The sequence below is a fragment of the Emys orbicularis genome, chromosome 10 (genome assembly GCF_028017835.1).
Source record: "Emys orbicularis isolate rEmyOrb1 chromosome 10, rEmyOrb1.hap1, whole genome shotgun sequence".
Lineage (NCBI taxonomy): Eukaryota > Metazoa > Chordata > Testudines > Emydidae > Emys > Emys orbicularis.
The window spans coordinates 86,997,806-87,011,332 of NC_088692.1; the positions used below are offsets into that span (position 1 = coordinate 86,997,806).

The 13,527-nt window shown below is 43.3% G+C and overlaps 1 protein-coding gene across 1 annotated transcript; it reads left to right on the forward strand.

Annotated features, from left to right (window-relative positions):
- Window positions 1-735: 735 nt before the first annotated feature.
- On the forward strand, window positions 736-10,542 carry FEM1B (fem-1 homolog B). Its single transcript, XM_065411634.1, has 2 exons — window positions 736-983; window positions 6,344-10,542. The coding sequence occupies exons 1-2, from the start codon at window positions 736-738 to the stop codon at window positions 7,977-7,979; spliced, it is 1,884 nt and encodes a 627-aa protein (XP_065267706.1). The 3' UTR covers window positions 7,980-10,542.
- Window positions 10,543-13,527: the final 2,985 nt, after the last annotated feature.

Genomic DNA, 13,527 nt, shown 5'->3' on the forward strand with positions numbered 1-13,527 from the left:
CTGAGGGAGCTGCGGCTGCCCGGCCCCTGCGGGGACCCGTAGCTTGGAGGGCGGGGCTCGACCCTGTCACTCCTGGGAACTCGCGCTCTCAGAGTCCCTGTCCCCCATGCACGGTCCCTCCGGGCACCCGTAGGGAGGTAGGGGCGTCCGCGCCTCTGCTTTCTCCTTAGTCCCTGCCCCCCACCAAGGCTCCTCCGGGCACCCATAGCAAAGGGGCGTGCAAGACCCCCCCGCCCTTCCTGGGTCCCTGCCTCCCCCAGTCCTCCTCTGGGGGCCTGTAGCGAACGGGGGGTTCCCGCCCTCTGGTCCCCCTCCTGAGTCCCACCACAACCAGCCCCTACTGGGAGCTTTCCTGGGGGGGCTCCCTGCCCCCCAGCCCTGTGGCCCTGTCGGGGGGGTGGGGGTAGGGTAGTGGGCACTGAGCCCCAGAGTGGTGGCTGCCCTCGGCTGCCCACCCGCCATGGCACGTGGCACTTCGAGGGGCTGGAGCATGTGGCCCTGACAGGGCGTCCTGGGGGCTGTGGGTAGTGGTGGAGACTCGGGTCACCCTGCGCTGTTGCTGACCCTGAGGGGGCCAGCTGGGCTCTGGTCAGGGCCTGCCTGCATGTGCCCCCCGCCGTGGACCGATTCAGGACGGAGGAGGAAGAGACTACCCTGGCCTTGGCACCAGCTGCAGCTGGCAGGCCTGAAGGTGGCGGTGGCAGCAGGAGGAGAAGTTGGGAGGAGGAGAAGGCCATGGAAGGCCTGGCCGGCTATGTGTACAAGGCGGCCAGTGAAGGGAGAGTGCTGACCCTGGCTGCCCTGCTGCTCAACCGCTCCGAGAATGACATCAGGTACTTGCTGAGCTACATCAGCCAGCAGGGTGGTCAGCGTTCCACGCCCCTTATCATCGCAGCCCGTAACGGTCACACCAAGGTGGTGCGCTTGCTGCTAGAACATTACCGGGTGCAGACCCATCAGACTGGCACGGTCCGCTTCGATGGGTACGTACACAATGCTGCTGTCTCTTACCCCTACCTCTTTCAAAGGGCAGTTGCAAAGCCAGGATGAAAATTGAGCTATCTCAGAAACAGATGCTGAAAGATCTTGCTAACCAGACCCTGGGCTGGTCTACACTACAAAGTTAGATTGTCTTACCTACATCACTGAGTCCTGGGAAAATGTTCACGTCCTGTGCACTGTAATTAAGTTGCTCTAATGCCCATTGCAGACACCGGTCGACAGAAGAATTCTGTCGACCTAGCTACTGCCTCCCAGACAGATGGATTTACTGCAGCAACGGAAGAACCTTTTCCATCATTGTAGTAAGCATCTACGCTACAAGTGATGCAGCTGTACCACTGTAATGTTCCCAGTGTAGACATACCCTCTCTGTGTGATTATGGGGAACACACAGCACTTTCCTACCAGAGTCGGAATAGTAGCTGTGAAATGAACGAGGGTTCCCCCCACCCGCACTCTGCTGGGAAAGCTATGAGCAGTAGCAGTGCTACAGGAGTTGTGTGTCGACTCAGGGAGTCCTAACTCCCTCAGTTCCCAACTACATGGGCAAAACATGTATGTTTTGTTTTTGTTTAAAAAAATCTTACCTTATACAGAATCTAATGGGGCTAGCCACAACTCCCACACCTCAGCTCCCCAGGGAAAGCTTCGCCTTTGGCTTGGGCAAGTGGCCTTTTTTCAGGATGTACCAGAATGTATTATTCTATGACATCACTGCTACCATGGGTCGCATGGAGCTTTAGGACATGCCCTCAGAGAGGGAAGGTGTGAGCCACATGGATGCCCTGTTTGTATGTAGCCACCCTCCTTTTCAGCTGCTCTAGATATAATTTATAATGCCTCTGGTTCTAGATAAGGTAGACAGGGATTCCTCTCTAAATTACTCCACAAAATGGTATTACTCTTTTGTATAGTACATGTTATCCCAAAACCTTTTACAAACTACTGTATTATATAAACCATACAGGAGACATCACTTCCTCCAACACTAAATGCAGTATTCTTTGAAGGAGGTGCTCAACAGCACATAACAGTTTAGGACAGGAAGGGGAGAAAAGTACACTATTCAACTGAAACTGGGTGGGGAGTTTTGGGAGAGAGAACATAATCACCTGAGCTGCAATTTAGCCAGGACACTGCGGGTAATAATTTTGTTCTTGGAAGATGTGCTATGGGATCATTCTGGTCACAAAGGATCAGTTTTCCTTCTCTTGCAAGACCTGTCCCCAGCAGCTCAGCACCCTCTGACAAAAGCTGTGGTACCAGTTCAATTCAGAGTCACAGGAAAGAGAACTGCCTATATTGAATCACCACCATCACTTCCTGCAGCAGCTGGATCTCACAGTCAGCTACTGATTGGTGCTTAGCTTTTGAGATGTGACAGGATCACAGCATGAGATGCTATAGCTGCATTTGTAATATGCTATAGGTCCCTTCTCAGCCCAAATGTACAGTAATTAGTTATCAGAAAAAGGACCCTTTTGGTTGTATACGTAGCATACAGGGATTTTGTGAGGCTTAAATGTTTTTAAAGTGCTTTGAAAACCTCCAGTGAGAGCGCAAATTCCCCTCTACCTTGCTTGCTCTAGCTGTTTAAAGGCATGGGAGATGGTTTTTATGGCCTCATTGATATCTACATTTTAATGAAGTTTTATTTCTAATTTGGACATTCAGATTTTACTTAATGGTAATTATTTTTTTAAAGGTTACTTTAGCTCTGATTGCTGGGGCCACAAGAGTTTAGTCTTGAGCTATGGAGCATTCTGGACAAGGTTGTATAAGGAGCTATAGTTCCTGCATCTTGTCAGCCATTTTACTCTTCCTTAGGTGGGAATACAGAGTAATCTTATGACTTAGACTGGGATAGTTGTGGACTTTACATCAGCACACCAGCAAGCTAAGTGCATACAGACTGAAGGTACAGAAGAAACTTTTCTCAAAAGTAAGCTAAAATTCTTGGCTGCTAAACTGCCTGGTTTGTAGAAAACTACCTTACCTGACCCAAGAGTCTATGGGTTTCAAAGCTCATCAGAAGAGCATTGTGGTTGCTCTGATACCTTGTTAAAGTGGATTATTTAAACATGTTTATGCAGTTTTAGCTGTGTGTGAAATCATATTTGTAAATGGATTTGTTTTGTGTAGTGTGGACAGAGCTATTGCCTGAGGCCTTTCTAAATGAATCTTAGTCCCTCAGTTTTTTAGAACCATAGCACTGATGTAAGTATTTTAGTTTAGCCTGGAACGAATACTATACAGTGAAATTTTACTAGATTATGAATAACACTTATAATCAACCAAGATTACCTCTCCAGAATGTCTTGTTTCTGTGTTCTTGAGTGGACCGTCCTTTCTTCACCTCTGTTACCACCCTTGTTCTTAAAACTACTTGTTGCAATGTTATTCTAATGCAGTGTTTCTCAAACTGGGGTCGCCACTTGTGTACGGAAAGCCCCTGGCGGGCCGGGCCGGTTTGTTTACCTGCCCCGTCCGCAGGTCCAGCCGATCGTGGCTCCCACTGGCCGCAGTTCGCCACTCCAGGCCAATGGGGGCTGCTGGAAGCAGCGGCCAGTATGTCCCTCGGCCTGCGCCGCTTCCAGCAGCCCCCATTGGCCTGGAGCAGCGAACCACGGCCAGTGGGAGCTGCGATCAGCCGGACCTGCGGACGGGGCAGGTGAACAAACTGGACCGGCATGCCAGGGACTTTCCCTACACAAGCGGCGACCCCAGTTTGAGAAACACTGTTCTAACGTGTTCCAACATGTATGCACCCATAAATGGTTCTTAAAATAAAAAAGCTGAAATTTCCTGCCCAACCATATCCATAAAGCTAAAGTTGCCCTAAAAGCAAACTCAAGTTTCACAGATTTGTTTTCTTTATGCTGCCTGTATGAAAAGGAAGCGCTTGTTTCAGATACAGGAAGAGAGAGAGATAATGGGTACCCACTGCTGACTTGCATCTGGCTGTCAATTGATGGCCTGTAATTACTATAGCTATGCCTCTCCACCAGCTCAGGAGAGGAGCTAAGAGTAATTCCTCTCTGTGGCACTGAGGGAGACAGGCCGAACCCAAGAATGCTCATTTTTGATCATTCTTTCCAAAGAAAAATTCCTCGAGAATGAGTAGAGTGGAGGTGTATGTGTGAGGGGGTCTCTCCTGTTTTTGAGGTGGAGGAGGGACTCCTGCTCCCAGTCAATGCTAGGAAGGGACAGGGTGGATTTGATTTAAATCAAATTGATTTAAATCACTAGTCAGGAAGACTCGATTTAATCATGGATTTCTATGTAAAAGTGCATTCTTGTTGGTTGTTATAACCTTAATCATATTCTTCACAACTCAGAGATAGATGAGACCCAAACCTGGGTTTCTTTACAGCCTGCTGCCATTATAGGTTTTCCCTTCTAGTGAGAGAATGGTATGGTAGGTCTCAAACCAATGAAGGCTACCCTCAGAAAGACCTCAAGACTTCTGGAATATGCTGCTCAAACAGTTTCACTTTTGTTTCTACTGCCTGACACTCCCTTCTCACATTTATCTCCAGACTTCTTCTCCTTGTCCAGATCTATTCTGCCCCCAGCAATCTTCTATTCATTGAACTTTTGTAACTTTGCACTTTTAGAGAGAGGTAAGGGATTGACTCTGTGTACACAAATTTGAAGAGAGACAATAGGGCTGAGGTCTGTTATTTCTCACCTCTACATATTATTTATTTATTTAAAAGCATTTTTGCTGTTAACAAGCATGTTATCTCTGGAGACACAAATCCACAGTTTGAGAACTGCAAAACTAAGCATCTCTGATGGTATCTTCTAGACTGAGCACTGAGTCCCATTGGGTAGATAGAAAGATTAACCTAAATGATCTATACAGAAGTCCCTGGAACCACATAAGATTGGGTCCCTAATCCATGAACTATTGGAACTCATTTACAAAACTTTTCTTAAACATGACATGAATATATTGTCTCATACTATAGAATTAGAATTTATAATCCCTCTTCCATGATGAGATAACTTTGGGCTATAATGTATCTTAATTAAAACCATCTTTAGATTGTTTTTTTCCTCAAGAAGCATTTTATCAAAAACAACATTGATTTGTATCCACCCTTGGAAGGGCTCTTATCACCACTCTGCTGTTGGATGCTCTTCTTCTCTACATCACTGTGTGTTTATGGGATGGCTGGGCCCTTTCACTTCTTCCTGGCACAGATTCAGGGCTACGTCATTTTGATGCACCGCCTGTTTAAACTTCCTCTCATGCCCCCTGCATGAGGATATTCAGGCTAGGGCGTGGGGGGTGTGCTGTGCATTCACTGTTTGTGCTCCTTGTATCTCCCATCATTCTTGTGAGCCTGATTGCCACAGTTGTGCTAGGGAGTCTGTGATGGTGCCTCTAGTCTCTGCCAAGGTGCAAACTAAGGAAGACTGGCTCATAACACCCAATTGCTTACTCCCCAAATTCTTGTTTTGTGTATGTGTCCCCCTGCTGCACCAGGAAAGCACCTCTGGTCATAGGGCCAGGGCTTGAAATCCTTCCTCACATCTTATTACAAAAGTAGCTCCACTGATTTCAGAGAGGCTGTTTGTGGAGTAAGGAACGGCTCATGCTGAGTAAGGATATCAGAATCCAGCCCTAAGAACCGTCTTTAGACCAGAACTCTGAAGCTTGTCCTGTTGGGTGTCGTCTGAGCACTTGAGCATGTAAATACACATGCGACTATTCTCGCAAAGTTACTTATGTGCATTTGCAGCATAATTATTAAATCACGTTGGTGTTTTATTATTCAGTTTTAACTCTGGAGAACGCCTGAGCAGGTCTACAAACTGAAATGAAAGATGGGTTTGTCCTTTTGCAATGGTTTGGTTTCCCAGTGAAGTCTGAGATACTGTTTTCATCCATATTGCTGCGATATAAACCGCTCTTGGTTTCCACATTCCAGTGGCCTAGTGAAGGGGAGAAAACATCAGACTTTATCTTTTTAAGTCTGAATTTTATTCTCCTTATGTAATTCTATGATCTGTAGGTTCGCCTTCCTTTACTGAATGTCTGTAGGCGATTCTGTTAATATTAATAGAGTCATGTGGCTAAATCCCTGGCACTGCTTTGAAAATCTCAATCTCTAACTTTTTTTTCTTCTGGACATCTGTGTACTTGCTGATTGCCTTATTTTGTCTTGGCTCTGCTGATAAATATCTTCAAGGCTAAAATGGGATGGCTATAAAATATCTGCCTGTGTTGAATATAAACTTGGAATATTGGTAACCTGCTTCTTGCAGACTACTCCGCTCTCTTACAAAGTGCAGCAGTTTAACTGCCTGTTTTTTGTCTTTACATTTGTAGTTATGTCATTGATGGAGCCACAGCTCTCTGGTGTGCAGCAGGAGCCGGACACTTTGAAGTTGTCAAACTGCTAGTTAGTCATGGAGCCAATGTGAACCACACTACTGTGACCAATTCAACTCCGCTGCGGGCCGCATGCTTTGATGGCAGACTGGACATAGTGAAATACCTGGTAGAAAATAATGCTAACATCAGTATTGCCAACAAGTATGACAACACTTGCCTTATGATTGCGGCTTACAAGGGGCACACAGATGTGGTGAGATATCTCTTAGAACAACATGCTGATCCCAACGCCAAGGCACACTGTGGTGCTACAGCATTACACTTCGCAGCTGAAGCTGGCCATTTAGAGATTGTTAGAGAGCTGGTCAAATGGAAATCTGCAATGATGGTGAATGGCCATGGAATGACTCCATTAAAAGTAGCTGCTGAGAGCTGTAAGGCAGATGTAGTTGAACTTCTTCTTGCTCATGCGGACTGCGACAGAAAAAGTAGAATTGAAGCTTTGGAACTTCTGGGTGCATCGTTTGCAAATGACAGAGAAAATTATGATATCATGAAGACTTATCACTATTTATATTTAGCAATGCTGGAGAGGTATAGAGACAGTGAGAACATCATTGAGAAAGAGGTTCTTCCACAAATCGAAGCTTATGGAAACAGAACTGAATGCAGAACTCCTCAGGAATTAGAATCTATTAGGCAGGACAGAGATGCCCTTCACATGGAAGGCCTCATAGTGCGTGAACGAATTTTGGGCTCGGACAATATAGATGTTTCGCATCCTATTATTTATCGTGGAGCTGTTTATGCAGATAACATGGAGTTTGAACAGTGTATCAAACTATGGCTTCATGCATTGCATTTGAGGCAGAAAGGTAATAGGAATACCCATAAGGATCTCTTGAGGTTTGCTCAAGTCTTCTCTCAGATGATACACTTGAATGAGCCTGTTAAAGCCAAGGACATAGAAAGTGTTTTGAGGTGTAGTGTCTTGGAAATAGAACAAGGAATGTCCAGGATTAAAAGCAACCAAGACACTGACATCCACACAGCCATGGACAACTACGAATGCAATATTTTTACCTTCTTGTATTTGGTGTGCATCTCAACCAAGACTCAGTGCGGTGAAGAAGAGCAGTCTCGAATCAACAAGCAGATTTATAACTTGATTAATCTTGATCCCAGAACTCGGGATGGGTCTAGTTTGCTGCATCATGCTGTCAACTCCAGTACACCAGTAGATGACTTCCACACAAATGACGTCTGCAGCTTTCCAAATGCACTTGTCACCAAGCTCCTGTTAGACTGTGGTGCTGAAGTGAATGCTGTGGACAACGAAGGAAACAGCGCACTTCACATCATTGTCCAGTACAATAGACCTATCAGTGATTTTTTGACTTTGCATTCGATTATCATTAGTCTGGTGGAGGCTGGTGCTCATACAGACATGACGAATAAGCAGAAGAAGACTCCGCTTGACAAAAGTACAACTGGGGTGTCTGAAATACTCCTTAAAACTCAAATGAAGCTGAGCCTCAAGTGCCTGGCTGCCCGTGCAGTACGGATCTATAACATAAGCTACCAAAAGCAAATCCCCAGAACTCTGGAAGAATTTGTGGAGTTTCATTAGGCCACATCAAATCTTTCAAGGTGGTGCTACTCGGAGAAGACTTAAATCACAGACGATAGAAAACATGTGCATAGATTAGTTTTCTCCACTTTTGGGGTTTTTTTTCTTTGCATTCAGTCTTCAGCCTCTGTTCTCAAACAGATCTTGGGGAAAAAAAGCCACGTTGCTTGGATATAACTACAATCTGGTGTCTGAAAAGGTGGTCACTCTTTTTTGATTAAAAATACATTTTCTCATCTTTAAAAAAAAAACAAAAACAAAATGAAAACAAACACCAAATGTAACAAGCACAAAATATTGTTTCAAATATGCACGTGCATTCATGAGTTACAGCTGAGAATGCTTTAAACAGCCACTTAAAAAGATGTTTCTGTTAAAAAGCCCATTCCACCACGTTACCTCTGCAGCAAATTTGTAGATTTAAAATCTTGGGACAAGGAAGGAAAAAAAAGAATTTGAAAGTATCTTGTAGTTGGTGATAAATCTCAATATACAGAGCAATCCAGGGCTCTCATTTCTTACCATCTTTTTATGCCATTCGGTTAACACTGACGCGATCAGTAACATTTTAAACTATTCCTATTCTTTTTTTGAAATGTAAGCAGCAATTATCAGCAGCTGTAGGAGTATGGGGACGCTCTATTAGGAAATACAGGTTTAAATTCAACTGTATAGTAATAGTTAAATAATCATGTTCTTCATTTATACTAGCACATCTGTCCAAATGAATCTAAATCTATCAATTTCTTTTTACGCAGCAAGCCACTCATTTATAAATATCATGCCTGGATACCTAGAAAATGGATAGGGGATGTGTGTGTGTGTGCACCTTCATGTCCCCATACATTTCAAATAGCTTTTAAATTTTTTGTCATTTTAGTGCTTAACATGCAACGTTTTGACTCAGTTTTTAAAACTGCACTCCAGAATTCCTAATGCTGTCTCTTCCTAATGGAGCAGTCTTTCATCGAAGGATCCCCTTTGCCCAAGTGTCTTCCTTTAAGTGTGATGATGATCAGAACTTCCAATAAGCATGGAATTAGTCTCCCTGACTCAGTTTAAATTTTTTCATGATTTTTATTCCTTTCATTATGAAAACTTACAGTAAAATTGTGTTTTTTTTTTTTTTTTTAAATCATCCTATAACTAAAATGTTCTTTTACGATGAGAAGTAACTGATTGTATAATAGCTGTTACTTGAGAAGGTACTTCTCCTTGGCAGAAGTTGCAGCAGTAAAATGTCATTTGTTTTGACGGGCTACTGAAAATTCTGTTTATTTTAAATAGGGCTTTTTAATTGTCAGACAATGAAATAATGTTCTGTATTTTTTTAAACAATCTGAGTAGAACTTCAGGCAAGATCTGAGCACACATTTCCATTTGTATTACAAATAAATAAACACTGAATGTGAAATTAGTTTGTAATTCTAATTTTTGGCTAGTGCCAACCAGAACAATGCTGCTCAGATTGTATAGTGCTGTAAATATAGACTGTTGTGTGTCTCTTGTAAAGGAAAAAGCTTTGGCACCATTACATCTTTAACTTGCAAGCTTCTCAGTCTGCCAGAGTGTGAAAACAAAATCCTCAAATGAGAAATGTGTTTGTAATTTGTATCTCATGTAGTTTCAACTATAGTGTGAAAAACCAACAGTTGCAATTCAACGTTTCAGGAAAGATGACAAAGCCAAACTCAATCACCCATGGCCTTAAAACAAATGCAGCACCACAGAACCTTCCACAGAATAGGCAGGAAGACAATAGTGTTCCTGTAATTTTGTACTTTGCATGTCTTCCTCTGCCCATCTGAAATGTACCACCAATCTGAAGTTTCACATAATCTTAGATTTCTGTTTTGCTAAGATTTTATTATGAAAATTTCTAGCCTGGCTGTTAGATACCCTCAAAGGGTTTTAACTTACTGTTGACAGAAAGTTTTTAAAGCTCATATGTTTGAGTCTGATCCCATGAGATGACAAATGTCCTCAAGCCCCCTGAAGCCAAAGGCTTCTCAGCACCTTGTGGGATCACGTCCATTATAGCTAAAGCCTCAAGTTCTTTCTTGCTGGAGGACATGAAGAACAAATACCAGAAGCTATATATTATGGTGGTAACGTTAGTGGTGGCTGATATATTTTAACACCAACTAAAATAAGCAGATAGATGAATCTGTGTATGTGTTGGGAAAAAACTCTGTCTCTTGCTATAATGTGCCACCTACATCAAATAAGTTATTTGCACACTGCTGCGCCTCGGTACACATTTATAATGTGTATAATTAATGTAAGACTAAAGAGTTCTTGAAACCCAGTTGACTAGGGAAGAAAGAGGACTGAACACTGGTTCTATATTAATAGTGTGTGTGCGTGTGACATGCTGCTGGCAAAATAGCTAGGCAGTAGATAACAGCTGACTGCTTTATGAATTGCTTGAAAGGCACTGGTTACAATTTGTGTACTGTTAATTAAGACAGCACATCCTTGCACTATTTTCCTCAGGATGTGATTCTGACGTGTAAAATAATCTACATGATGTATTCTTGTGAAATATCTGCATAAAACCATTCTTGGAACAAACACATGCCTGAGATTTCTGTAGATGAAATTGTTAGTTAAATGAAACTCCTCCACAAATCATTTTGCTGTGTAATAGAAAACAAAATTACCCCATATGTTCTGGTGGGAAGGGTGGTGGTCTTGTATTTCAGTTCGCAATTTGTGTTCTGCTAATTTCCACCTTTGGTTCCATTGCATCCTTCCTATTCTAGGGTCCTTCACCCATGACTTCAGTATGTGGAAAGCTGCAGAGAAAATATGCCATTATCCAAGAGCAACAATACTACTTAACATTCACATAGCTCATGTGGCTCTCCAAGCACTGTATAAGAATGAATGTGTGTTATTAGCCCTATTTTATAGACTGGGGAATTGATGCACAGTGTTGAAGGGTCTAAGCTAAAGTCCTCTGAAATCAATGAAATGATTCCTGTTGACATCATCGGGCTTTGAGTAAGGCACAAAGTGACTTGCCCAAGGTCTAACATGGCAAGTCTATAGTGGAGTTCTTGACTCCTGATGCCATACTCGGTTCACAAGACAGTCCTTTTGGTTGCAGCCCTAGGTCTTGATGGTGGTGATGGTCATATGAAGTGTTAACTGATTTCAACTAATGTTGCCTTCAGGGGGATCTGAAAGCTGTTACAGAATCAGGCCCACTTAGCTTCACATGAGAGCAGCTGACTAGGCTGGAGATGCCTTTGGTGGAGAGAGTTACCTGGTTTTGCCATTGTGGCTTTGCTATTGTTAATGTTTTGGATTTGTATGAAGAAAAAAAAAAAAGCCACCTCCTTACACCCCCCTACAAAGAAAATCAGTCATTAGTAGTCCAGCTAGTGCCTTGTTGAGAGTCTGTCATAACAACCCAAGAACGGCCAGACTGGGTCAGACCAATGGTCTATCTAGCCCAGTATCCGGTCTTCCGACAGTGGCCAATGCCAGGTGCCCCAGAGGGAATGAACAGAACAGGAAATCATCAAGTGATCCATCCCCTGTCGCCCATTCCCAGCTTCTGTCTTCCTTTGTACTTTCTTAGCTGAGTCCCGAGCCTTATCATCCTTTGTTGGGTCAAAGTTTTGTCTTTGGAAGGACCCCACAGGGCTTGGCCATAAGGACAAAATTGTGACCAGGTTTATTAATTCCACTGGGCATCGTTTTCGCTCTGAATGTTGATCCTATATCCCTGCACCGATGAGCAGAGTGAAATACCCCATTTCTAGCTGGAGTCAACCATCGGGGTCTAAAACTTACGGTCAGTGGGTTTACATAGCTGTAACTGAGGGCATGATTGGCTGTTCTATAAATGAAAGCTATGCAATCCTACCATGTGGGGAACGGGGAAGGAGAAGTTACTGCTGCATTTTATACAAAGCCTCCAAGCTCTCCTTGCTATGAAAGGTCATGTAGGCAGTCGTCTTTTAAACTATATCGCTGCCCCAGATTGCAGAGACAGCAATGCCTTTGTGTGGATCAGTTAGACCCTTAATTTGATTTAGGTTTGACAGTGACTTATGTATTAATTACATTACCACCTGTGGTGTACTAACTTTACCTATCTGGGGTCTTCTATTGGGGTTTCATTGAAAGTACCAACAGCTGTTTGGTTTGGGGAGATACTACATGCAGTAGATGCACACTGAAACTACCCATAGCTGTCCCTCAGACTTAGCCAAATTGTTGATGGTTCATTAGATACCAACCGACAGCATCAGGAATGTTGGCCAAAGGGTGCTGTAGGAATGACTGACACAGAGGCATCCAGGAGGCATTCTACTCTAGACATTTATTTTTAAAGGGATTTTGGGGAACATTTTGAGGCACTTATTTTTTCTCATTTGGCTTTATGTAGACTGTGTATGGTCTTTATAAAAATCCACACTGAGCTCCTGTATACATTCCTTTCACCAGGAAAAGGAGTTCTACATTCGTTTTCGGAAAGTGAGCGAGTGAAGGGCTGTAGTAGTTAGGTTTGATTATAAATGTTTCTGTGTTTAGAGAGTTTGTGTGACAGAGATACAGGCTTTCACAATGCTGCTGCTAAGCCTGTCAGTAACCGGAGGGGGCGCAGATATCAGGCAAACTCTTGGGCGTATTCACTGAAGTCTCCTGGATGTCATTTGGAGAGTGCCATTCACTCAACTCCTCAGATACCAATGGAGAAAGACGGCTCCCCCAAAATACTTGTGCATGATGAGCGGGAGTGCAACAGCGCTGGGACAGATACACATGTCTGATCTTTCACAACCACCATGTTCTTAGTGTTGGGTCAGCTGAGTTTAGGACTGGGGGCCTGAGCTGCTGATCCTCATAGCTGTTGACTAGACCCCTACCTAGTGTTGCCAGCTCTTGCAACTTTATTGTGTCTCACGCTATTAAATGCTTTTTAAAGTCTCAGCTCCTGGAGGCATGTGATTATGTGACAATCTCAGCTTTCATATTTTTAATAAAGGTAAGTTTCTAACCTTCATGGTTGTGGAGAAAAGGTGACCTGTGTGGATCTTAAAGGCCCAAACAGTAGAAGGCAATGGAAAGAATTCCAAATGTTGTGTGTGTGTGTATGTGTATGTGTATATGTATGTGTGTGTGTGTGTGTGTGTGTATATATATATATATATATATATATAATCTTATTTTTAATCCAATCTGACAATTTTTGGATGGGCCTGAACACTAGGGGTCAGCAATACTTCTTCCCAGCCACTCTTCCTAAGGGGGGAGAGAGATTGATTGTATTGCAGCAATCCAACAATTCACTAGGATTGATTGTTCTAATGATGGCGTCATTCTATTGTGCATAGTTCTGACTGTTCCTTTAATTTAATCGTGCGTGTAAAATAGTACAGCTTGTGATAGGCCTATTGATGATTTGGGACTCACATTTCTAGTGTTGGTGGATAAAACAAAATTTTATATGGAGATATACCTATCTCATAGAACTGGAAGGGACCCTGCAAGGTCATCGACTCCAGCCCCCTACCTTCACTAGGCGGACCAA